Source organism: Panthera pardus, unplaced genomic scaffold, assembly GCF_024362965.1.
Source record: "Panthera pardus isolate Hobbes unplaced genomic scaffold, ASM2436296v1 HiC_scaffold_24, whole genome shotgun sequence".
Taxonomy (NCBI): domain Eukaryota; kingdom Metazoa; phylum Chordata; class Mammalia; order Carnivora; family Felidae; genus Panthera; species Panthera pardus.
The window spans coordinates 46,166,032-46,193,676 of NW_026526810.1; the positions used below are offsets into that span (position 1 = coordinate 46,166,032).

Sequence of the window (27,645 nt, forward strand, 5' to 3'; positions counted from 1 at the left end):
AAAGAAATCAAACACATACCTGTGGAACATTCTTTACAACAGGCACTGGCTGAATTATGGGTAAAACATCAGATTTAGAAGCAGCAATTGACTCAATTGGAGTTGATACGTTCAGTGGTGCCATTCTCTCATCTTGATCATTTAAAAATTCTGTATTTTCATTTATTTCTACAGAAGGAAGTGGCATCTGGGCAGCAGGTTTAGAAGGAATTGATTCTTCCAGTGAAGGATAAGTAAAATCCACTAAAATTCCCAAAAGAATAATAGGTATGAAAGAACAGCAAACCCCATAAATAGTAGTTACATATCTCATGCATGTTACTATGTGATAAAGTAAATGAAGTGACAACCACAACAATCTTAAAGAATTAAATATTAACTTCTAGGATGTGGACATCGTATATTTTTTACGCCTGAAAACAAACTGCTATCCAGTAGGATAACTAAACACACAACCAAGAACACTACCGTAAGAACATAAAGTTTATTTTACCAAAGCAATTTTAAACAAAAATTTTCACATACATACATGAGATAGACACCTCTTCATTCTTGCCTCGTGGGGGTGGAGTGACTTTAGCATTTGTTGTATACTGGGGATAACAAAGTAGCCAGTTGTCATAGCCTCCTTCTAAAACCAAAGGCTCATTGCGCAGGACAGTTTTGCTTTCCCACTAGGAAATAAGGAAACAGTATTTTTATTTTTCTTTCACTTAGCATAATATTTTCAAGATTAGGCAATAGTATTTTCAATATAGCAGCAGTCTCTTCACAGTAAAAAAAAAAGAAAAAACACAAAAAATTGAATTTTAAAATTGCTCTTGAAGATTCATCTAAATGATAAAAAATGAGAGAATTCAAAATTCAGCATTAAATGAAACACATGGATAGATCAGGTTTTTAAAACCACACAAGTAATACATGATCTTGGAAGAAAATTGTGAAAGTAAGTTCATGTATTTAAAAATCACCCATCATTTGAGCGCCCAGAGATACAACTTTGACATTGTAGGATTTATTCTTACCATTTTCTATGTAGATACATACTTTAAATTTTATTTTTATGAAACAGTGAAACTTTTATGCTGCTGCTTTTCTCTTACATAAACATCTTTTACTAAGGGTTCTATCACCACCACTTGTAATGACCAGATAATATTCTATTTTATACACACATACACACACCCCAAAACTGAATCAACCAATGGAACACTTATGGTTATCTTTCCCGTTATAAAAATGCTGAGATAAATACTGAAGATCCTGATATATGCACATACCCAATCAACTCCATTAGGGAAAAATCCCCAGAAGTGGAGTGGCTGAGCCAAGGCACATGAACATTTTAAGGCTTTTAGTATACATTCCTAATCTTTAAATGATCATTAAAAATATGTATCTATATACATTTCTGCAGGGTAATTTACTAGAACTAGAACTGCTGGATTAAAAGTTTGGTAGATGCTGCCAAATTGCTCTTCAAAAAGATGATACCAATTTATATACTTACCAACAGTTTATGAGAAAGCCTATCATAAATCTTTATAATTTTTACCAAACTGGTAGATAGAAAATGGAATCATGTTTTAATTAGCTTTTATCAGTGAAGCTGCACATCTTTTAATGTTTATTAATATTAAATGTTTATAATATTCTATGACTTAAATAATATCATCCTTTGCCCATTTTTCAGTAGAATTTGCTATTTTCTTAGTACATAGTGAATGTATTTTGAATATTAAGAAAAATAGCTCTTTGTCATATATGTTACAATTATTTTCCTGATTGATTTTTACTTTATTTATGGAATTAAAACAGTCAAATACATTGATCTTCCTTCATGGTGTCTTGGTTTACAAGACCTACAAATGCTTTTTCCTAGTACTACTTCACTATTTCAATCAACATATTTATATCATTGACCCATCTGGAATATGGCGTGATCTAAGAAGTAAGGCAGGGGTCCCCTTTCTTTTCACCTACTGGCTAGCCAGCTGTCTCCAAACCATTCATTTTTATCCATTTTTCCCCACACTGACTTGTTAAATCATCTTTCTCATACACTAAACCTACATATATCTTAGGCTGAACTTTATGAAAGTGCCAGTATTGTAGGTCAAAACTAGTTGAATACTGGCAGTTTCATGTATCGATCTGTACTTGGGTATATTTCTAGATTCCCTATTTTAAAGCATGAATTGTTTTAAGGCTTTTAAGATTGTCCTCCTGAAGGGTAATGTTCCATCAACTGACCTTCCTAAGAGCAGATTTTGAGTCTTACCAGCATTCATTTAGTACTATCAGTTTAATAATTTAACAAATTATACTGATTATTTTTTCTTTGCTAATTTAATCAGAAAATGGCATTCACTTTTTTAAATGCATTTCTACTAGTAAAGATGATTGTTTTTATGTTTGTCTCTTGTATTTCCTCTTCTGTTCATGTCTATGTCCACTACTTATTTTACTATTTTATCTTAAATACTTTTTTTATTTGCAAAAGTTCCTTCATATTTTAGGTGTTCTATAGTTGACTGTTGAACAACATGGGTTTGAACCGCGCCAAGTCCACTTACACACTTTTTTCTCCCCTTTGAGTTGATGGCAAAAGCCACAGGCATTTACAACTGCCCACCGATGGGACCAAATTGAAAGCGAATAGTGCAGAGGTTGTGCCTGTTGCCCAAATGAGTACCTGGGCAACCTGTTGAGGCTGTCACCAGCTGTCAGCAGCTCCCAGAAGCCCCAAACTGAACACAGTTCAGGTCCTTGTGTGCCAGCAGAGTGGTCAGGCTGAAAGCCCTGGACTGGTGGACAGGAGGTGAGGCTGAAGTGGAGACACACCCCCCAGAGTGCAGGTCGGTGCTGCCCAGGAAGTCCAGCATTCTTCGTATTCCCTCCTCCCTGCCCTGGTCCTCCTTGGGCCTAGGACCCTCCCTGGCCAAGGGCAGAATGCTCCTCCCTATGGTGGCTCCTGGAGGCCAGAACATTCACATGAGGCTGTGGTTGCCAATGGCCACAGGCTGGTGGTACACCTCTAGGCAGCTATACTGTGATCCAAGGGTGCTGTCGCCACCTACAGGCCCACCCAGTGGCTGCCATCGCTCAGTAGAGGTTACCAGGCTGTGGAACCCTACCATTCCAGGGCCAGGCCCACTGCTGCCACCATTCTTATCCTGGTGCTGCTTACCCACCTATATGGGGCCTTTTTCCAATAAATATACATACAGTACAGTAACTGCGATTTTAATTATGATTGAATTATGATTTCAGTAATTTTTTCATTATTTTATATAATTTTATATAATTTATAACATTTGCTTTTTTCTAGCTTACTTTATTATAAGAATACAGTATATAATACATATAAAAATACTTTGCTAATCGACTGTTTATAAGTAAGGCTTTTGGTCAACAGTATTAGTAAAATTTGGGAGAAGTCAAAAATTGTGGCAGGGTATTGGTACCCCTAAACACTGTGTTATTCAAAGGCCAACTGTACTGCCCTATTTACTGCAAATAATCTATTTGTCTTCTGCAATCTAATCATATGGTATTTTTCCACAAATTTTTTTTTGTCAAGTCAAATCTAACAAGCTTTTTCTCCTTAGTGACTTCTTCCTTTGCTTCTATGTTTTGTAGTCTAATTCTTTTTTATTTATTTTTAATATAATTTATTGTCAAATTGACGAACACAGTGTGTAATGTGTGCTCTTGGTTTTTGGGGTAGATTCCCGTAGTTCATTACTTACATACAACATCCAGTGCTCATCCCAACAAGGGCCCTCCTCAATGCCCATCACCTATTCCCCGCCTCCCCCATTCCACCCTCAGTTTGTTCTCTGTATTTAAGAGTCTCTGATGGTTTGCCTTTCTCCCTCTCTGTCATAGTCTAATTCTTAAAACAAAAAAATAACACTTTTTTTAGACAGTTTATGTTCCTGGAAATTCTAATCTTATGTTATATTATCAGTTTATTATTATTTGATGATTCAAAACTAGTCTTTTAAATCTGCATTTAAAAAAAATCTCCAACCAAAGCTGCTGAATCTTCTTATCCTTAAGATAAACAGCTAGTCAGTATACCTTTCTAACAACCAAAGAAGGCTTACAATTACAGTGAACTAACAAGGAAACTTGCTAACCTTGAAAAGTGCATCTTTCAGACTCCGTAGAGTTGTTCCAAGTTGTAAATCTTTTGTTGAACTAAACCAGTCAAGAAGTACCACATATTCCACATTCCCCCTCTTCTTCCATGTGTCTTTAGAATCATCTGGGAGTTTTGCTTCAATCCAACTAGCAGTGACTCTGAAATGTATTAACATTTGTATTGGGGCAAAGGTAGACAAGAAGTCTTAATATACTAATATAAGACACTGAGTTTTCTTTTAGTCTGTACCACAGTAAATTTTCAGCAACATTTCTTTCTAAGGTCAAACTGTATGTCTGGATAATAAATAATCCTAAAATGTTTAATAACTTCACCTTTGCATAACACTGGAATATGTTTTAGTAATTATTAGAAACTAAAAGAAATGGAATCAACTGTAACCCCTCACAAAAAAGGGAGCCAAAACTGCAAACAAAGAAGTCATCTGAACACCTCTCTCAGCTAAATATAAATAACTGGGGGATCACTCGGGTAACATTATTTATACTTCAGTTCTCTTATACCTATGTAGATAATTGCTAACCAAATACCAAAATGCTTATTTAACAAACACATAGAGCATTTACTATGTGCCAGATACTCTCCTAAATGCTTTATTTTCATAGAATCTCAACTGAATCCTCACAACAAATCCTATGAAGTAGGCATTACTAACCCCATTTTATAAATGGAGAAACTGGGGCACAAAGATATTAATTGACCTATCGAAGGTTACAGATGCCAAGTGAAGCCAAATTTCAAACTCAGGCAATCTTGTTCACGTCCATGCTCTTAGCTGTTCTGCTGTGCTGCCTTTTAAATCATCAACTGTGAAAAATATCAACTGTACATTAAAGCATGCTATTCATGTCTTTTGCTCACAGAAAAGTTAATTTAAAAGTTACCTAAAGTCCTTAGAGTGGGCCTGCAGCACAGCCCCTCCCCCCCAAATCCTATTACATCAACTTTTCATCACTAACTACTTGCCCATTTATTCCACTCGACACCAACCACTGCCTCCTTGTAGGTCCTGCTTATTCAGGTATACTCCTGCCTAAGGGCCTCTGCCTCTGTGCCTTTCTATCTGGAATCCTTTTCCTTCAGATAACTGCCATCACTCATTTCCTTTACCCTCTCAAAATTTGCTCAGTAATAACTTCTCCATGAAGCCTTCCTGGATTAAAATTTTAATACCTAGCCCAATGTATACACTTGATACACCCATCTCCATTGCACTTATTAAATAGCAGACATACATTTTAAGGTTTATTGTCTGTTTTGCTATCCCACCTCCCTGTTAAAATATAAGCTCCATGAAGCAAAATTTTTGTTCAATAGGTAAGCCCCAGTACTTAGAACCATAGCAATCCAGCCCACAGAAAACTAGTGCTCAGTATATGAGTGCTGAATGACTGAATAAATAATACAAATTTGTTCCATCAGGTAAGAAACTCCATATTATTCCTGGCAAAGCACTAAGCATTTTAATATTTAACTGATAATACTGGCAAGCTGGGCAGGACTGGTACACTTTTATTCATAAGTAAAAGAAATGGTTTAGATTATTTAAAAGAAAAAAAAAAACTTGCTCCTATATAATAATGTTGGCTACTATATCCTGTAGGAAATAAAGGAAAAGAGAAGAAATATAAAATACTGTCTCCTAATATTCTCACCTGATATATAGTGATAAGAATGAAAAAAATTGAAATATGATTTCTTTTTACTGTTAATGTTTACTTATTTATTTTTGAGAGAGACAGTGCTCAAGCAGAGGAGGGGCAGAGAGCAGCGTGAGAGAGAGAATCCCAAGCAGGTCCTGCACTGTCAGCACAGAGCCTGATTCGGGGCTTGAACTCACGAATCGTGAGATCATGACCTGAGCTGAAATCAAGAGGTAAACATTTAACTAAATGAGCCACCCAGGCACCCCTGAAATGTGATATTAAGGACTATCCCTGACTCTAGGGATATATTTGCCTTTTAGTCTAAAAACTCAAGATTAGTACTCCATAAAAAACACTTTAGGAAATAATTGTATCACTAGTATTTCCCAAACTCACTCTTTCATGTAACATCTTTACAAATTGCTGCAATTTTGCCCTACCTTGTCTATTATTTAATAAACTTAATTATTGGGGCGCCTGGGTGGCTCAGTCGGTTGGGCGTCCGACTTCAGCTCAGGTCACGATCTCGCGGTCTGCGAGTTCGAGCCCCGCATCGGGGTCTGGGCTGATGGCTCAGAGCCTGGAGCCTGCTTCTGATTCTGTGTCTCCCTCTCTCTCTGCCCCTCCCCCGTTCATGCTCTGTCTCTCTCTGTCTCAAAAATAAATAAACGTTAAAAAAAAAAAATTAAAAAAAATAAACTTAATTATTAATTTAATTAATTGAAAGTGATCCTTTAAATTTAACAGGAAAATGTACAGTCCCATATACATGGAAACAGCAGCATATCTAATGAATAAATGATAATCAGTAAAATACATACATCAGTAAAATTATGCTTTATTCACACAACAGAATGAACCATAACTACACCAATAATATGGAGTACAAGCAGCCAGATATATAAAAAACTATAGATTATATATTTCCTTTTATATAAAATACAAAAACAGACAAAAATAAATCTATCCTTTTTTTTTTTTTTAATTTTTTAATGTTTATTTATTTTTGAGAGAGACAGAGAAAGAGCACAAGAAGGGAAGGGGCAGAGAGAGAGGAGACACAGAATCCAAAGCAGGCTCCAGGCTCCGAGCTGTCAGCACAGAGCCTGACACAGGGCTTGAACTCATAGACCATGAGATCATGACCTGAACCAAAGTCGGATGCTTAACCGACTCAGCCACCCAGGCGCCCCAAAAATAAATCTATTCTGTTAGAAGCTGGTGGTTCCCTTTGGTGGGTGGGGATATGGGTAGTAACTAACAGAGGGCATATGAAGGGATTCTGGAGTGATAGTAATATTCTATTTCTGGTCAGATAAAATGGGTGTCCTAAATGGGTGTGTTGCTTTTGAAAATTCACTGAGCCAAATACTTAGGACAGGAGTGTTTTTGTATGTATGCTATGCTGTATTAAAATGTTTAAAAAAAAATAAAAAATAAAGAATACAGTAATCACCATCAGCTAGTTGTAGATACTGTTGCTTCCAGAAAGCTCTAAGGCCTACTCTCTGGTGAGAAAGATAACCAAATATTAAAAAGGAATGCTAGCACCAAACAGACTTCTTTTAATGACTTCAGAAAGACTGAAACAAAAGTTAAAGGGGAATAATTTTCTTGGCATGCAGTTCATCACTCTTTAATCTTCAACCTAAACTCATCATGAGTTTCATAGTAGTCAAATTTCTCGCATTTTGGGAAACACTTAAACTCAGTAAAAACCCAGGCTTTCTGTTAGTACAGATTAGACCATCCAAAGATTAATACAATTTTGTCTATTCAAATCCTAGGAATACAGTGACACCCACTTGATTAGACTAAGTACTCTAGTGTCACTTTTCAACAGCATTATTTACAAAGCACCCTATTCTTCAGGTCAAACTTTATCAAGCATCAAAAAATGCGCCAAAAACTATGCAAATTTTACTGCCTAATTTATTTACTTATTTTTAAATTTTTTTAATGTTTGTTTATTTTTGAAAGAGAGCGTGATCGTGTGTAAGCGGGGGAAGGGCAGAGAGAGAGGGAGACACAGAATCTGAAGTGGGCTCCAGGCTCTGAGCCTGAAGCAGGGCTCAAACACACGGACAGCAAGATCATGACCTGAGCCGAAGTCATACACTTAACTGAGTGTAAGTCATACACTTAACTTGACTGAGCCACCCAGGCGCCCCCCCACCCCCTTTTTTTTTTTTACTAATTTAAAAAGTATGTCTTTTCAATGCTGTTTAAGTTAATCTTAAAATGGGCCATAGATTTTAATCCAATCCCATAAACTAAGACCCAGAGAGGTTATATAATTTATTTAACACTTGAAATACTAAAAATAGCCCTGGATATGGAGGTTTAGCTCTGTCATTATTATGATAGTTTTTAATACATAATATATTCATGCAAGTAACTTTACATTATTTTATAGATTAACATCCTTATCAAAAAAGAAAAAAAATTTTTAATGAGTCCTTACTAGTACCAGCCACTGTGGTAAGTTTGTGTATATAAAATTTCACTTAAGCTTCTCAAAACCTGAGATAGGTAATATTATTATTCCTATTTTATAGATGGATATGGGCTTAGAGAGGTTAGGTCACTGGCTAGAAGTAATGTAGCTGAGAAGAAACAAGTTCGATCTGAATATAGTCTGACTCTGGAGTTTATCCATTTACTTAATCAGTTGGCGATACTGTTTTTTTTTCCCCCAAAAAAGTATTTATGTACTCTTTTACTACAGATAACAGGATGGATATTTCTTTTTTATTTTTTTTAATTTTTAAAATTTTATTCATTTGTTTTTGAGAGAGTGAGAGTGAGCATGAGCTGGGGAGGGGCAGAGAGAGAGGAGAGAATCTCAAGCAAGCTCCAAGCTAACAGTGCAGAACCTAACATGGGGCTCGATCCCATGAATTGTGAGATCATGACCTGAGCCAAAATGAAGACCTGGATGCTTAACCAACTGAGCCACCCAGGTGCCCCACTATGGGGTATTCCTAAATAAAAAAACAATTCAATCAGTTCACGATTTTAGTCAATTTGGTGCATATACTTCACAAGCTCATAAATAAAAAAAGGAAAAATTAGTCAAAAAAAACCTTGGGAGAGAGGGCACACAAAGGCAGCTTCACTTCTCTTCCAATAAGACTACAAATGTCACAAATAGGAGAAAACACCCAAACCAAAATGTTCTTTATACCACCCTTCAGAGAAAGAGTAAAGTGTAACATTACGGAGTAACCAGAGAAGAAAGCCTACTTTATCATATTTAGCCTGGATGATAAGTAGTAACATTTACTACTGTCTACAGTTAACCATTTTACCTAAATACACAATGACCCACCCTGGACTGATGGCTTCTTCAGGAACACTGAGAGAATTTGAAATATGGGAATCTTGATAATCCTGCATTCTTCGAGCATCCATTATAATCAAGCTGATGTTTTCATCCATCATCATTGTGTATAGCTCCTTCGCTGTGATTGCCCCTTGGAATCAAGAGAGACGATATAAGCAACAAAAAACACCTAGTTCCACGTGCTTTCTTATCACTAAACACAGGACAATAATTGCTTCTTCTAGAAGAGTGAAGTACACTAGCTGTCATATACCTGCTATCCCATCACACTACTTACTACTTTTTAAACTAACATTAAATATAATTTGTGTTTTTGACATTCATCAAGAAACTAGTTCAATGTTCCGTTTCTGAAGGCTTAAATACCAAAGCTAGCTGTTGAGGTTACAACTACATCAGGTGCTGACTGTTGCTGGTACAAAATAAAGGAAATTAATATATGTATCTCATGAAGATTTTCTTATTCTCTAATAATTAAATCATATGAAAAATGTCAACCAGAAAAAAAATCCATGGTTCAAAAATTCTTGACAGTTTCTAAATTCTTTTTAAAAAGTCTCTGATGAGGTCTTATGGGGACTATTTAAAAAACATTTAGATTTTCAAGTATTCCTAGAGTAACAAGTCAAAGGCTTGTTTTTTGTGTTCTGCATCAGGGGTTGACAAACTATGGCCACCTGTTTTTAATGGAACACAGCTGTACAAACGTGTTTACATATTGTCAATGGCTGCTGCTTTCCTGCTGTGACAGCACGAACCTCAGTGACCCCCCCAAGCCTAAAATGTTTATTCTCTAGCCCTTTAATATTTAACCAAAATAAATATTTGTTATGTTGCTATTTTCCTCTTACAGCTTCTACCATCTGAAATGAAAGATTAAAAAGCACAACAAAGTCAACTATACTTCAGTAATAAAAACTTTAAAAGTAAGTAAATAAATAAATATTAAAAAGATAAAAAGCTGCTACAAGGGAGCTTAAAAATGTAAAGAACTATTTTGGCAGTGAGATGTGAGAAGAACGTAGTCACATGATCTCCTAAGCTAAAATACCCAGCTGAAAATAACCACCCTACTTCTCTAAACATCAAGATCATTTTGACAACAAAATCATCTAAACAAGTTGGGAACAAACCACTTAGGGAAATAACACCTAAGCAGAATGAGATACAAAAAACATAGATAAAAACAAATCTTGGAATGAATTAATAACATCTTTTAGGAAGGTATCTTATTTTTTAAATTGTTGTATGATAATACTTTAAATAGAGAATTTATTTTAGTGTTACATACAATTAATAATTAAATCTTTTCTGAGAAAGGAAAACTTAGGCAACTGTCTGAGTCCTGTTGTATAGGTCACATACGTGTAATTGGAACATCAACACCACCTATGGATAATATCCAAATTACTGGTGTAGATATTTTTGAGGGGAGTGAAGATTTTAAATAATTAGGTCTACAAACTAGAACCAAAAGTCATAATAGCTAATACACAAATCCTCATATCACGTTACTAAGAGTTTCAAATATATTAACTCATTCAATCCTCACAGTAAGTCTATAAAATCGGTATTAATATTATCCTCACTTTACAGATGGGGAAATTAAGGTAGAGATTAAATAACATGCTCAAGATCACATGGAAATTCAGGAGGGGCCAGCAAAATCCAGGTAGTCTGACTTCAGAGAGTCCATGCTCTTAACTGCTATGCTAAACTACATCTTGAAAAAAAAGAATGAAAAGCATAAACTATGGTTTTGATGTTTTTAATTACATATTACCATAAATATTCCCCATGATATATACGGAATATAAACACATTTTCAATATAATTGCATAGGCTAAGAAAAATGATAAAGCTTACATACAAATTAGACACAATGTTAAGATCTCATTGTGTAAAATCTGAAGCTTATTTTGATTAAAAGAAGATCTCAATAATAACCTAAAAGGACTCCCTCTTTCTGTCACACTTACCTTTCTCTGTGGTCTCATTTTTGTCACTCTTTTCACCATTTATCTATTTCACAGGAAAAAAAAAGTTTCAACTTTAATAGAAGTAAAAATTTTCATAGAAACATAAAGTTCAACTCTATTACATCATTGAAACTGAAAGCCTGGAAAATGAAGCATGTGGAGTACTGGCATTTTATTAAAATACAGATGAACAATAATGGCTTCCCACATTATCTGGCAATAGATAACAGCTAAAATAACCAGCAGCACATCAGAATCATTTAACACTTCCTTGAAATTTTCTTCAGTTAATGACTAAATATAATGTAAAAGCACAGACTGTTAAAGGAATTTAATATTTAATTTAATGAGAGAATATTTCTTGCAATGAAATAAAAATTCTGGCAATTCCCTTCAGAGTTCTCTTTATATAATCAAAGGAAGATGAAGTAATATAAGGTTTTACAAATTTGTATTTTCTAACCAAGACAACATACGATAATTCTGTCAGGTACTAACTCATTTTATAGATGGGAAAACCAATGACCTACCTGAGCCTACTGATCCATTTTAGCATCACTAAGATTAAAAAAGCAATGTATATTACGTGCTTCCTAATATTATACACTATGAAGTACACAGTATCACCTACTAAGCATTCTTGCCAAAAACAAAAACCGAACCTGAATCCTATTAAGCTGCTAGGCTGAACTTTCAGCCTACAAGAAATACGGAAGATAGAAGTAGAAATTAAATAATACAAGGAGGAAACAATCAGATAAATCCCGAATGTGGTTGGTTCATTTCAAAGAACTGATCTAGTATTAAAAAGCCAAAGGCATGAAACAAAAAAAATTAAAGGGGAACTCAAGCAGAGAGTATTTAAGAGACATAACAACCAAAAGACTCTAAGTGGACCTCATCTGGATCCTAATTCAAACAAATCAACTCTGAAGTATCACTATGAGACAGTGGGTAAATGTGGATATAGGCTGGATATTACATCAGGGAAATACTATTAATCTTGTGAGATGGAAAAATAGCATTGTCATTATTGAGAAAATGTCCCTTTCTTTGAGATGCATACTGAAATATTTAGGGGCAAAATGGTATGTTATCTGAAACTTGCTTTGAAATAATACAGCAAAAGAAAAGGGGAGAGGTACAGATACAAAATGTGACCAAAAAAAATGTGACAAATATTAGTTGACTATTGCAACTGGGTTACAGTGTTTAATTGTGGTTTTTTCCCAATATAAAAAGGCTAAACAAAAATAAAAGTAACAAAAAAATAGTTGGCCCTCCTGATGGAAAGGCAACAAAATGAAGAGATTAAAATATCATTTCACATAGTTCTTTGAAGTCTTGTATTTATCTATATCAGCCATTTAACCTATATCTCCCTAAGATAGTGTTATTTAGCTTATATTATGAGTTCCTAAAATCAACAAACCACTAGTTCTTCATTTCTTTTTTCACAGTGCTTAGTATAGGTCAAACATTTAAATGTTTTTTAATGTTTATTTATTTATTATTATTTATTTATTTTGAGAGAGACAGAGTGCGGGCAGGTGAGGGGCAGAGAGAGAGGAAGAAAGAGAATCCCAAGTAGGCTCCATGCTGTCAGCATGGATGAGCCCAATGCAGGGCTTGATCCCACAAACCCATGAGATCATGACCTGAGCTGAAATCAAGAGTCAGGAGCTTAACCAAGTGAACCACCCAAGCACCCTCAACATCTATTTCTTAATGAAACCAATGATGATTCACACACAAATGATAGCTGAAAGCTACAAAATGCTTAAGAAAAAGTAAAGCAGAAATCCTTCCCTAAATTTCAACAGAGTTTAAGAAATTATATTTTAGGGGAGAAGATATTTGCAAACGACATATCAGATAAAGGGTTAGTATCCAAAATCTATAAAGATCTTATCAAACTCAACACCCAAACAAATAATCTAGTGAAGAAATGGGCAAAAGACACGAACAGACATGTCTCCAAAGAAGACAACCAGATGGCCAACCGACACATGAAAAAATGTTCAACATCACTCATCATCACAGAAATACAAGTCAAAACCACAGTGAGATACCACCTCACACCTGTCAGAATGGCTAACATTCACAACTCAGGCAACAATGGATGTTGGCGAGGATGTGGAGAGAGGATCTCTTTTGTACTGCTGGTGAGAATGCAAACTGGTGCAGCCACTCTGGAAAACAGTATGGAGGTTCCTCAAAAAACTAAAAATAGAACTACCTTACAACCTGGCAATTGCACTACTAGGTATTTATCCAAGGGATACAGGTATGTTGTTTCGAAGGGATACATGCACCCCAATGTTTATAGCAGCACTATCAACAATAGCCAAAGTATGGAAAGAACCCAAATGTCCACTGACAGACAAATGGATAAAGAAGATGTGGTGTATATGTATACAATGGAGCAATCAAAAAGAATGAAATGTTGCCATCTGCAACTGCGTGGACGGAACTATGGGTTCCGTAGAGGGTATTATGCTATGAGAAATTAGAGAAAGACAAATATCATATGACTTCACTCATATAAGGAATTTAGATACAAAACAGATGAACATAAGGGAAGGGAAGCAAAAATAACATAAAAACAGGGAGGGGGACAAAACATAAGAGACTCTTAAATATGGAGAACAGAGGGTTGCTGGAGGGGGGAAGGGCTAAATGTGTAAGGGGCATTAAGGAGTCCACTCCTGAAATCATTGTTGCACTATATGCTAACTAACTTGGATATAAATTAAATAATAAATAATCTAAAAAAATTTTTTTCTAAGAATTAACTATAGATAATGTATGGTGACTAGAATATAATAACTCCTCAATAAATGTTGGTTGAGCCCCCCCCCCCCCCAAGAAAAAAAGAAATTATATTTTAGGAAGAATTGTTCCTCAGAAGGTGAAGGAAGGAGATATAGTAGACAGTGGTAGCTGGCAGGTACAGACTGAGTCACTGATGGTTCTTGGCAAACAAATGATGTAGCTAGATTTCAAGGAGCTGCTGAATAAAATGAAACAGAAGAGGAAAGGGAAATGGGCAGAAAGGAAGAAAAAGCAAAGGGAAGAGTATGAGACCCTAGAAATAGATAAAAGGTTAGGCACCAAATTAGTACACCAAATCCTTTTCAATGCAAATTACATTTATTAGAAAGAAGAAACCTTAAAAATCATCTATTTCAAGATCTTCACTTGGCAGTAAGGAAATGAAGTCCCAGAACGGTTAAGCAAGACCTGACATGGGACTGGAACTCAGATATACTGAATCACAGCTTTAATGCTCTTTCTACTACTGTAATCAAGTTAACAGTGACTGCAAAAAAAACTAATTAATGCACAGAACACAGTTCTATAGAAGCTCCAAGAGAAACCTGGGATCAAATGAAGCTAGAATATTTAATTCAATTTCTAATAAAAAACACATTAAATTTTACCCTTGTTGTCTCAAAGTACATTGTTGTGGTATCTCAACTCACCTTAAGCAAATCATCTGAAAAAAAGGAACCAGTCTTTTTTAACATCACAGAATAAATTTGAAATACCTTTTGGGTTTTGTCTCTGGAATCCATTACATTTTCCAAGGAACTTTTATTTGATGTACCACCATCCTCTCTTCCTGCTTCTTGCCTTTTCTGTTTCTGCAGCTGCTCCTCCTGTCTGTCCTTTTCTTCAAGTTTTTTTCGAACCTCAGCTTCTTCATATCTAGTTGAGAAAACAAGTCAAGGTGTCTTTTATTGGCATGATCATGAAAAGTAAAGGACTTCCAGTTCCATAAAATTGGTACCCTACCTTAGGATATTTTATGGCAGCATACTTTCTCCCTCCAACTGAAATTTGATTCTGCCAGTGTTCTGTTACAAACCACAAATCATAAATTTGCCCTCTGTAGATTTATTTCAAATTGCCAAATATCCTGAAAAGAAACACTATGATCTCAAGTTAAAGTTGCTTAATGTTTTTTGTTCTTTCCTTGCACTAATTTCAACCTTTCCACTGAATTTCACATCTGCTGCAATTTCTTTTACAAAGGACTTAAAATCCTAAAATTAACTCTAAAGACTCATTTACTTATAAAGTAGTTCAAAATATAAAAAAGACAATAAATAAGTGAGAAAATGGCCCTAATGCCCAAAAGATAAAAGAATAAAGAATATTACTGTTGATAACAGTACAAGTAGGGAAAAACTTAGTAAATCCAAGAGAAACAGTCAATAGGGGTAACTCAAAGATTAGGAGAAATTCTACTCTACTTAGTTCATTAACTGGCTAAAGGAGGAAGAGAATAGTGATTCCAACTTTTATCAACCATCTTAACATATTCCAGCTCCAAGATTAGTAATTTCTGGGAAGGATGAAGGGAATACATTAATTCAAAAAGAAAATTTCTAAGTAAAGACTGTATATATGATGTATATAATTAGACTAGTTAATTGATCCAAGTGTGAAAAATCATTAAGAAAAATCGTTCCCCTTTTATTTCATTATTCAAAGAATGACTAACCAAAATAAATAAAAATAAAAAAACAAAGAATTATTAATAACTAAAAATTCAAACATACTGTTTTTAATTTCTAATTACTTTCTAAGTCTGATAAGGCACTCATGACAAATATTAGAATTAGATTTGTTTTTAAACATACATAATTTTTGCAAACTATGCAGTTCAAAACTAACCACAAATACTTCATTTCCCTAAGACCAATGTCCAGTAGCACATTATAACCTGGGGAATATGAGGAATTATATTTTTCTCAAGAATCCTGCCAGAGAGTTAGAAAAAATTGGACCTGAGCTCCAATCTACTCTACCAATGCTTACCTTAAGAATCTATCATTCTACATATTTTTAGATTTTCAGTAAAAAATATGAATGGTAACACATGAACACAATAAAGGCATTAATATGGCAAAAGATTCTGATTTTTGTGTTCCAGTTAATGTAAGATTTATTGCTAGGAACTGGGATTCATATGCATGGTCAGACAAGTTCTAAATATTATTTTTATCTTCTAAATATATGTTCTTTTAAAGATTTTATAATAATGTTTGTACCTGAGTTTAAGGCTTTCAGAGAGTCTTTCAGCTTCTTCAATAGCTTTTTTGATGTTTGCAAGTCCAAGTATTGAATGAAAGTAGTCCTAAAATTATAAGAAAACCATCCCATAATTTTAGTACTGGCCATTGTACACAGCACTAATGCTAAAAACGTTAAAATCATGGTGCTATGTAAAAGAAAGGTTGGATGAAAACATTATGATTGAATGAAGTATTTTTTTAAACTTTTAACCTACATAAACACAACTTATTTTCTAAATGTTTCAAAGTATCTCTTCATATCAATAGTATGCTAAAAAAACCTAATAGGTAATAATTTTATTTATTTGGGAGACACCTTTAAGAAGTATAAATACTATTCTTACTATTTATGAATAAGTGCCAAAAAGCAAAGCTTTCAGGAGCAAAATATAGATTTCCTTTTGTAAATATGTTAGTTTTTTTTCTCTAGTCTGAGAAGCAGTAAATTGTATATTGACATGGGATTTATTCTGTTTTACTTGTTTTATACTGAGATGTTTTGGGGCTTCCACCTTTATTTTATAATAGTGACCCACCTCTCAAGTGGAGTCAAACATTTGATATAAAACAAGTTTCACATCCAAGGAAACCTTGAATGAAAATCAAATGGCAGAAATAAATCATTAATAATACACTCTTCTTTAAACACACACACACACACACACACACACACACACACACAACTTGTTTGGCACATAATTTACTAACAAGCATAATGAAGTTAAGAAAAATTGTGGTAGTGTGTCCTCCCTAAGGAATATAAAGGAAAAAAAGCCCTCAAGGCAACCTGGCTATAAGCATATGTGACATCCCTCACAACCTTGTAACACAAGACCACTTAATCAGACTACATGTTTGTGTGTTACCATATATGGAAGACAAAGAAATAAAAAATATATAAAAAACTATGCTACATGACGTTCAGGGCTCAGTTCTTCGGGTATGATCTCAAATGAGCCATTGCCGGCATGAATAAAGTTGCTTCCTAAACAGAAAAGCCTCGGTGTCACGACTCTCTGTGTGAGAATCCTGCTACAAGATCACTTCTCTAAGAAGTCACTCACTGAATCCTGCAGTCAGAGATATCTTCAAATCAAGGTTGGTTTGACATGACAATAGCAAAGTGAGACTCAGCTAACTGATTTTTGGATCTAATTAGCCACAACCTGTCAATGTGACTGTGCAAATAGAGCCTAGTAGCACAGTTCATCACAAATGATACAGTAATAAAACATAAAAAGATCCAAGGGAGTGCCTGGGTGGCTCAATCAGTTAAGCATCAAACTTAAGCTCACTTGCTTAAGATTCCAACTCTTGATTTTGCCTCAGGTCATGACCTCACCCATCTCGCCATTCATGAGTCAAGCCCTGTGGAGGACTCTATGCAGACAGTGTGGAGCCTGCTTGGGATCCTCTGTCCCTGCCCCTCTCCCATTTTCTCTCTCTCTCTCTCTCTCTCTCTCTCAAAAATAAACAAACTTAAAACCTATAGCTATCATATATCTATCTAGCCTAAAAGAAGATCATGTTTGGGGGTACCTGGCTGACTCAGTTGATAGAGCATGAGACTCTTCTCAGGGGCAGGGTTATGAATCTGAGCCCCATGTTGGGTGTAGAGATTACTTAAAATAAATAAATAAGTAGGTAATGTTTCAGTTAGGCTTATTCTTCTAAATAAAGACTAAATAAATTAAAAGGATCCTTCCCTATATAATTTCAATAAAAGTTTAGTTTTTTTCAATACTGTATCAACTGAAAATTACAGTGGAAACTGTAATTACTTCAGTGCCACAATGTCCAGACTTTAGATGCAATATTCTCTTAACAGAAAACAAAATTTAGTCATTACTGTAAGGTTTCTCTCATAAAAATAAAACACAAAAAAAAAAAATACCATGACTTGTTGTATTAATTTTTTGACATGAATTTATTAAAAAGTCAGCGTAAGCCCAGCCTAACACTGTTTAAATGCTGAAAACATTGTGTTTAGGCATACCTGTTACAAATTTCCAGAAGACCCTTCCCTAATATTAGTAAGGTTTCTTGTCAATAATTCTCTCTTTCCGTGCTCTTAAAGGATCACAGTTAAAGCAAGTATGAATATTTTCAAGTTTTCAACAATATTGACAATTGGCAAAATAAAAAATAACATCCAATTCTTACACAACTAAAAATGTTTGCTTCTCAGGTTAACCCAAGGAAAACTTTCTTACTCCTGAACATGCAAATTCAAACAACTTGGGGTGCCTGGTGGCTTAGTTGGTTCTTGATTTTGGCTCAGGTCATGATCCCAGGGACATGGGATCGAGCCCTACATCAGGCTCTGTGCTGAGAGTGTGAAGTGCTTAATATTTGCTTTTTCTCTCTCTGCTCCTGTCCTGCTTCATGTTCTCTCTCAAAAAAAAACAAAAAAAAACAAAAAAAACAAAACAAATCTCATGATTTCCCAAACAAAAAAGTTTGCCTATAATATTTAGGAATAATCAACAATAATGCCATACAGACTTAAAAATTTAATTCTGATTTTATCTAGACTTTGCTACACTAATATTTTCAGTATCATTAGTCTTCCACCCCCTTTTCAGATAACCCTGAAAACATTCTTCATAGACTGTTTTCAACGAGTAAGAAATATAATGTCTTCTGCTAGTGAGCTTGTGAAGTTAATGTCTTATCTAAACCTGAAATATTCCCTCATGTACAAGAGTGAAAGATATAAGTTTCTGAAGAAGACTGGTGACACTACATTCTGTCACAACCTGATTTAAAGGGTAAAACCCAGAAAATATCTAGCTAACAAATTAAAAAAAAAAAATCTTTTTAATGTTTTAGAGAGAGAGAGAGAGAGAGAGAGAGCACGCACGCGAGTGAGAGAGTGCGAGCGGGGGTGGAGCAGAAAGACAAGGAGACACAGAATCCGAAGCAGGCTCTAGGCTCTGAGCTCTCAGCACAGAGCCCGATGCGGGGCTTGCACTCGAACCATGTGATCATGACCTGAGCCAAAGCTGGACACTCAACTAACTGAGCCACCCATGCGCCCCATCTAGTTAGTAAATTTAACATTTCACATACTTGGCGTGCACTGGAGATGCTGGGCTAAATAAAATAAAACGAAAAACAGTTCTAAGGCAGAAGCAGATGTGTACCCTGGACAGAGCAAATGAACAACTGCAGTATATAAGATAACAGCCAGGGTTACCTGAGCCTTTGCAGGGAACTTCCTAAGCTGAACAACTCCTGCCACTTTCAACTACTCCCTTTGGAAATGCAATAGATACTCTGTGGAAATGGAAAAAATTTATCGATTAAACTGCACTCCTAACCTTCTCAAGTTAAAAAGTAGTAGTAGCAAAAACACTACCAATCTTCTCAAAGGATAAAAGTAACTACAAACTTAGAAAAATACAGCGAGGCACCTGGGTGGCTCAGTCGGTTAAACGCCTGACTTTGGCACAGATCATGATCTCACGGCTTGTGGGATTGGGCCCCACATCGGGCTCTGTGCTGACAAGCTCAGAGCCTGGAGCCTGCTTCAGATTCTGTGTCTCCCTCTCTCTCTCTGCCCCTACCCTGCTCGTGCTCTCTTTCTCTCAAAAATAAACAATAAAAAAAAATTTTTTTTTAAAAGAAAAATACAGTAAAAAGTAAACATAAAAACCTGGCCCTCCTACAACAGACAAAATGGCAGACACCAAAACTACCAAGTTATCCAAAGCTGCAACTCTTTCAAAGTATTTACTTTACTAATAAACACTTCTACACTTCTTTTTAAAGCAATTCCATTTTTGGGGTACCTGGGTGGCTCAGTTGGTTGAGTGTCTGACTTCAGCTCAGGTCATGATCTCATGGTTCGTGAGTTCGAGTCCTGCGTTGGGCTCTATGCTGACAGCTCAGAGCCTGGAGCCTGCTTCAGATTCTGTGTCTCCCTCTCTCTCTCTGCCCCTAACCTGCTCGCGCTCTGTCTCTCTCTCAAAATAACCATTAAAAAAAATTAAAACATAAAATAAAGTGATTCCACTTTAATAGATACCATAAAAACCATCAAAGAACATGCAGAAACATGTTTGAATTTGGGAAGGCCACACCTTACCTGCAGACAGACATGCCCAAGAATGTTCTAAGGCAGGACCAATCTAGCCATCTGTGGACAGGAGGATTCATCTCCAAATGCAAGGGGCCACCTTTCCAAGGCTACATCTAAATCCCTGTAACTATTATTAACATGACTTTGCTGGTGAGAAGAAATACCAGCAATGATTTATCACAATTTTTTTAAGTGTATTTATTTATAATTTCTACACCCAATGTAGGGTTCTAACTCACAATCCTGAGAACAGGAGTCTCATGCTCTACCGACTTAGCCAGCCAGGTACCCCTATTACTATTAAATCAAACGTTAAAGTCATCCCTTAACCCACTTAACCAAAAGAAATTATACTGGTGACACTACTCTGGAAAAAAAGTTATTTCAAAGAATATGAGAACTCTTTTTTTTTTTTTTGTACTTCTGTAAGTCAATTTAAACAAGGCAAGCCAATTCTACCACCAGTGAACAAATTAAAATCTCAACACTAATTCAAGAATGGCTTCTCCACCAGGTAAGAAACCTATAAGCAGTATTTGACTACTATTGTCTGGCAGCAAGATTATTACTAAGTAAAGGTGGAACCACCAAAACAATATTCCTCCAATTTCATTAGTGTCTATGTTCTTCTTTTGCCTATTTCTGGTGCAACTGAAATGCAACCATTTTCTCTAGCAACATTTACCCTAGTCATTAATTCTTTTTAATCATTTACACCTCTCCTACCCTCCTTCCCTAACTCCCCATGGCTTCAGCAAAGTGGAAGAAAGGTACCTGCTCAAAGGATTAAAAGAAAAAGTAATAATAATAACATTGATAATAAAAAATAAAAATGGAAGTAATCAGTATTAACTGAACCCTAACATGACGACAATGTCATTCAAATATAAAAAGCTGTCACATAAAAACAAGTGAGTGACTAATCACTTGTTGAATGAAACAGGAAGATGTGGTGTGTAGGTATGTGTACACACACACTGGAGTATTACACAGCTGTAAAAAGGATGACTATGTAATGTATGACAACATGGATGGACCTAGAGGGTATTATACTAAATGAAACAGATTGAGAAAGACAAATGTGGAATCTAAAAAAGTACAAATGAATAAACAAACAAAAAGTAGAATCATACCTGTAAACACAGAGAACTGATGGTTGCCAGAGGGAAGGGAGGTGGGGAGATAGGGAAAATGGGTGAAGGGGAATGGGAGACAGGCTTCCAGTTATGGAATGGGTAAATTATGGGAATAAAAGGCACAGCATAGAGAATGTAGTCAATGATACTGCAATAGTTTTGTATGGTGAGAGATGGTAGCTACACTTGTGGTGAATACAGCATAACATATAGTTGCTGAATTACTATGCTGTACACTGAAACTAATCTAACATTGTGGGTCAACTACACTCAAATAAAAAAGTTAAAAAACAACAAAACACACACACACAAAATAAGTGACTAAACCTCGAACCCTGAGAAAGTACAGCTGCAGTCACATTTTTATTTTAATGTTTATTTATTTTTGAGAAAGACAGAGAGACAGAGCTTGAGTGGGGGAGGGGCAAAAAGGGAGGGAGGCCCAGAATCTGAAGCAGGCTCCAGGTTCTGAGCTGTCAGCACAGAGCCTGATGCAGGGCTCAAACTCATGAACTGCAAATCATGACCTGAGCCAAAGTGGGACGCTTAATCCACTGAGCCACCCAGGCACCCCACAATTTTCTTATTTAATGCATGAGTAAGCTGAATCCTTCCACTTGACTTGGCGATCATTTAGTGGAGAGGAAAACTGATTATGTGTCTGTATGCTGCTATAAACTTGTATTAATCCAGGCGCCTGGGTAGTTCAGTGGGTTAAGCATATGACTTCAGCTCAGGTCATGATTTCATGGTCAGTTTGAATCCCACATAGGGCTTTGTGCTGACAGCTCAGAGCCTGGAGCCTGTTTCAGATTCTGTGTCTCCCTCTCTCTCTCTGCCCCTCCCCTGCTGACTTGCACGTGTGTGCGTGCATTCTCTCTCTCAAAAATAGAAATTTAAAAAAAACTTGTATTAATCCAAGACAAATTAGGTATGTGTATATAGTGTGAGTGTATCCACATTTATACACATATAACTTTGCAAATAATCAAACTAAATCTGCTTTTTCTATCTGCAAAGGAGTTTGAACATGCTGCTGAATAATGTGATCTAAATTTCAGTATTAGTTAAAACTCTTAGAAGAAATCGATAGCTCTGCTGTGCAAAAATAACTTAGCAAATAAGAATGCAGAAATAAAAGGTACCTGCTGTTGCTTGAAATCAGGCCTTTTTTTGATAAGATTATAAACAGTCACATATTTCATATATAGTACATAGGCCCTTTCCTCATCACGATCTAATCTGCTTTCTTCTGCTGTCTTGAAGATCTTCAGGGCACTCTGTACATAACTTCAATTAGAGAAAAAAAATAATTAAAACACTTGACACATTGGCAGGGGGCAGGGCGAGTCATGTTTAAGGTCTACAGAGTATTTTGATAACATGAATTTCATAATGTAGATTGCATTACTTCATAACTGGTACAAAGTTAGATATATGTTAGGATATAACCTGAAAATTCCCCTAGCCTACAAATAAATAGTTCTGTTTCCTAATAGTTGTTTATATTCCATCAAGCTATTCAAAACGCATTAAGCCTAGTTTTAAAAGATTTGCTAACAGATAATCCTGAGGCAAGTGTCCCTTGGGCAGCCATGTAATAGTCATACTCTGATTAAAGAACAAAACTCCATACCATTTTTACTGAAGTAAGAAAGGCAAAATCTTTATTACTTTAATGTTAAAATACTTTTCAGTTTTCTTCATCCCTTTCTAACTATGTTGTAAAAATTTCCCCACCTAAAAATCCAAAAAAAAAAAAAAAAAAAGGGGACAGGGAAGGGGACGTGATTCAATCTTTTCAACCGGTTAAAGTTTTCTACAAAATGGCCGAACTGCACTCTTATTCACTGGTCCTGGTGGAACAAAAAGAGATTTAAAGTCTAAAAATAAGGCATTTTAAAATTCCACTTCAGTAAAATATTTAAAGATTCTGTGGCCTTCATTATAAGGCCATTTGCCTGGTTAACACTCTTTAGAAAGCAAATTAATAAGATAGGCATTTCTGCAAGAGAAATGCAATCACTTAGGACTAAAGTTCTGGCAATCCAATTATAGTGTCAATGCTTATATATAATGCTCTTTATTGGTAACTTATTTATGCAAAGCAGTGCTTCTTGTTTTTCTATATTTTTCAAACTGCTCCACAACTGCAAACATGGATTAATGATGAAATTGGTCAGGCCAAGAACACCACACAAAGGAACAGGGCCAAAGTGATATTTAGGACCAAAGACAGTCCTATACAAGGACCAGTTTAGTCAGTGTGTATGCCCTGCCTAGCATGGCATCACAGTCCTAGGACAGAAGTAAATCAAACCAAAGCTAGAAAGGAGATTCCCTAGAAGAGCTTAGGAGTACATGCAACAGCGCTTGGGTTTTCTTTAAACTTTCACTCTGAGGCATGTACATTTCACGGGCTTATATGTAGCAGATCAAGGTGAGATGGCTGCAGTGCTGCTGTTGAGTCCAGTGAAACAACCAAAAATCCTAAAAGGATTCTAGCATTTTTTAGAATAGTGCTGTGACATAGCAAGAACATGAGTTTGTGTTTCTATACTTAGGGAGTCCTTCTGACATATCACTTCCTATGGGACCAGGGTGGTCCCAGAGCTAACCTAGACACTGTCAGAATGAAACTGATCTATCTTAGGATTAGGTAAAGATTTCTGAGAAAGCTTCAAGGTGGCTTTATCTTTCCCATGGTTTCCTATTTGAAAGTGATTCAACAGAAGTTAAAGAGCTGCTTTCTCTGTCACTGCATTAATATTACCAACTTAGCTCAAGAAGTGAAACAATCCCTCTCTTATTCTTCCTGCCCCTAAAAAGATCTCTTTTTAAAAAGCCCATTTTGTCCATAATTATGATGCTTAGAAATACCAGTTCATTTTGGGATTTTCTTTCTTGACCTTCTTTAAAGTTTCTACTATTCCCTCCTCTTCATCCTTGATGTTTTTTCTTTGCATTTTCTGTCTATTCATGTAGAAAATGACTCATAAAGATGTCCCTGTGCATTCATAGGTTTCTCTAGACGTCTGTTCACAGGTTCATTTGGGATCATACATATCTTTTTTTTTTAGGGCCTTCCATTTATGGAGGACCCACAGAACCCCTCTTTTCTCCCTGATTTCTACAATCTGCTTACCCCAAGTCCAGGGTATATGGCTGAGTAAATCCATCTTTCTTTCTGAAACTCTATTTCCAACTCTACAGTAATGCAGTTACTTCATTAATCTCCAAATCTCCTTTGTCGGTCAAAATTAATTCAGAGGAAAAGTTCGCTATTGCCTCTTGTCTCTTAACGGAGACAAAACTTCAAGAAGTTAACAATCTTATTGATAGCCCATTTTTAGCAAAATTACTTCCAGTTGATATCAAAATACCTGGACCTCTCCCTCACAATTACATTTTATCTCAAGATAGATATTGTAATCATTATCAGTAAAGTATCATCTCTAGCCTCGACCTCAGCAGGTTGATAGACTCCATGTCTTCAAAAATAAAAATACATAAAATAAATCATTTAGTTAAAAGTTCATGTTAAATTGGTACAAATTAATATTATGCTGAATATAAGATAAAAAAAAATACGTATTTCACTTCCTTTAATCAAAGAAGCCTATGCTAGGACCAGATGTTCCATGTGAAATATACAAGGATAAAAATGATCTTTAATTAAGAAGTATTTCTGCACTATTTTATGAAAGGACATTAACTGTGGCTGTATGAGTTTTGTAGAAACCTCGTAGTCTTCACCTCTTAAACTTATAATCTGATATATTGTCCAAAGAATAGAAAACATGCATTTTGCCAGAATACACATACATTCTGCCAAGATAAAGAACTTCTCTAAGCAGGTCTTATTCATGTGATGATGCCATTTTTCAAATAAGCTTCAAATTGACTACTCCTCTAATTCATTTAATAATACAGAAATGAAGTAAAAATTAATATATGATTCAGTGAAACTAGCAAAGAATACATACTTCTTCGTGCTTATTTTCTCTGGTTTAACTTCTGTCTTCTTATTGAGGTCTTTTAGTGAAGAACTGAGGTAGAGTTCTTTGGGAACTGAAGCCACAGCAGGCATGATGAATTATCTTTACTTTTCCACTTTCACAACGGACGGTGTACTTCATTAAAAGTAGTTCTTTTCTGAAACAAAACAAATGCAAATAATTCCAATTAACAACAAGTGAAAAGACATAAAAGTTCCAAACTGACTCTTTTGTTAAAAGAGTTAAAAGACGTAAAAGTCCTAAACTATATCTTTTGTTAAAAGAGTTAATTTCAAATTAACTTGAGTATCTATTTTGGGAATTCAAGATATAAAGGGTGTCATTAAACAATTTAATTTTTTTCAAATATTCACTAAATGAATTATGATTTCTATTGCTTTGCCTTAATTATTAAGAATCTTTCCTGTCAAAAGCATTAACAGAATAAGAACTTCTATATTTTTCTACCATTAAATCTGCATTAATGCATAGATCACAAGTAGAAAGAAGTTTCATTTAGAAATATTTCCCTCTCTCATTGATAATACCAGTTTATAAAAGGAAACAAACTGGGGGTAGGGAGTAGGCAGGGCCACTTTATGTGGAGCTAGGGATAGATGAACAGAATACACCCAAGTACTTTGGTTTATTCTAGAAAGGTCTTTGAAGCTTCATTACATTCTTTGCTCCTCATACACTGTGCTAAATTCTGATTAGGAAGATGGAGCAAGTAGTAAAATGAACAATAAGAGGAAGAAAAGCTGGGTATGTATCAATTGTGTGTGTATGTGTGCAGGAATGCACATAGGGCAGATCAGGAGAGCATAGCAAATGAGGAGTCTTGGCAAGATCCTAAGTTGTCACCAAATGAAAGCTTCAGAGGAATCCCATTAAATTTATACAATGTCTTCTGCTGTGAAGAACTAATTGCAATTCAAATAAATACAGGCATACCTTGTTTCACTGTACTCCATTTTATTGTGCTTCTGTTTTTTACAAACTGAAGGTTTATGGCCACACTGCATCAAGCAAACCTACTGGTGTCATTTTTCCAACATCTGCTTACTTCATGTCTGTGTCACACTTTGGTAATGCTCACAGTATTTCTAACTCTTTCATTATTATATTTTTTAGTTATCTGTGATTACTGATTACAACTCACTGAAAGCTCAGATTATGGTTAGCATTTTTTAGCAATAATTTTTTATTAAGTTTTTAATTTTGATTTCAGTATAGTTAACATAGCATTATATTAACTTCAGGAGTACAATGTATTGATTCAAGAATTCTACGCATTACTCAGTGCTCTTCATGATAAATGTACTCTTTATTCCACATTACATATTTCACCGATTGCCCCTCCACCCCCACCCCGGCAGCTACCAGTTTGTTTGTGCCTGCGTGGCTCAATCAGTTAAGTGTCTGACTTCAGCTCAGGTTATGATCATGTGGGTCGGTGGGTTTGAGCCCTGCATGGGGATCTGTGCTGATGGCTCAGAGCCCTCTTCAGATTCTGTGTCTCCCTCTCTCTCTGCCCCTTCCCTGTTCATGCTCTGCCTCTTTCTCGAAAATAAACACTTAAAAAATCTTTTCAAAAGAATCTGTTTCTTGGTTTGTCTACCTTGTTTTTTTTTTCCTTTGTTTCATTTCTTAAATTCCACGAGTCAATATGGTATTTGTTTTTCTCTAAAAATGTCGTTTACATTCTCTAGTGCCATCCATGTTGTTGCAAATGGCAAGATTTCATTCTTTTATATCGCTAAGTATTTCATTACATATATAAAATACGTTATATATATGTGCACCATATATAATAAATATATAACATATAAAATATTTTACATATAATTATATGCCATACTCATATATATATAATATATACCACTTCTTCATCTATTCATCTACCAAAGAACACTTGGGTTGCTTCCATATCTTGGCTATTATTATAAATAATGCTGCAATAAACAAAGGGGTGCATGTATCCCTTTGAATTAGTGTTTTTGTATTTTGGGGGTAAATACCCAGTAGTGATTACTGGATCATTGGGTAGTTCTGTTTTTAACTTAAAAAAAATTTTTTTTTAATGTTTTTATTTGTTTTTGAAGACAGAGAGAGGCAGAGTATGAGCAGGGGAGGGGCAGAGAGAGGGGGAGACCCAGAATCTGAAGCAGGCTCCAGGTTCTGAGCTGTCAGCACAGAGC

At 35.5% G+C, this 27,645-nt stretch overlaps 1 protein-coding gene across 1 annotated transcript in view; it reads right to left on the reverse strand.

Annotated features, from left to right (window-relative positions):
• The window catches only part of USP8 (ubiquitin specific peptidase 8), a 76,628-nt gene that overhangs the window by 30,168 nt on the left and 18,815 nt on the right, over nucleotides 1-27,645 (reverse strand). The window contains exons 2-10 of the mRNA XM_019442138.2: nucleotides 25,433-25,601; nucleotides 22,592-22,736; nucleotides 16,203-16,288; nucleotides 14,694-14,853; nucleotides 11,143-11,185; nucleotides 9,149-9,293; nucleotides 4,146-4,308; nucleotides 530-674; nucleotides 20-243 (exon numbers count right to left, since the gene is read on the reverse strand). Coding sequence (XP_019297683.2) covers nucleotides 20-243; nucleotides 530-674; nucleotides 4,146-4,308; nucleotides 9,149-9,293; nucleotides 11,143-11,185; nucleotides 14,694-14,853; nucleotides 16,203-16,288; nucleotides 22,592-22,736; nucleotides 25,433-25,536 — 1,215 coding nt within the window. The 5' untranslated portion in view covers nucleotides 25,537-25,601. The remainder of the gene's footprint in view (nucleotides 1-19; nucleotides 244-529; nucleotides 675-4,145; nucleotides 4,309-9,148; nucleotides 9,294-11,142; nucleotides 11,186-14,693; nucleotides 14,854-16,202; nucleotides 16,289-22,591; nucleotides 22,737-25,432; nucleotides 25,602-27,645) is intronic.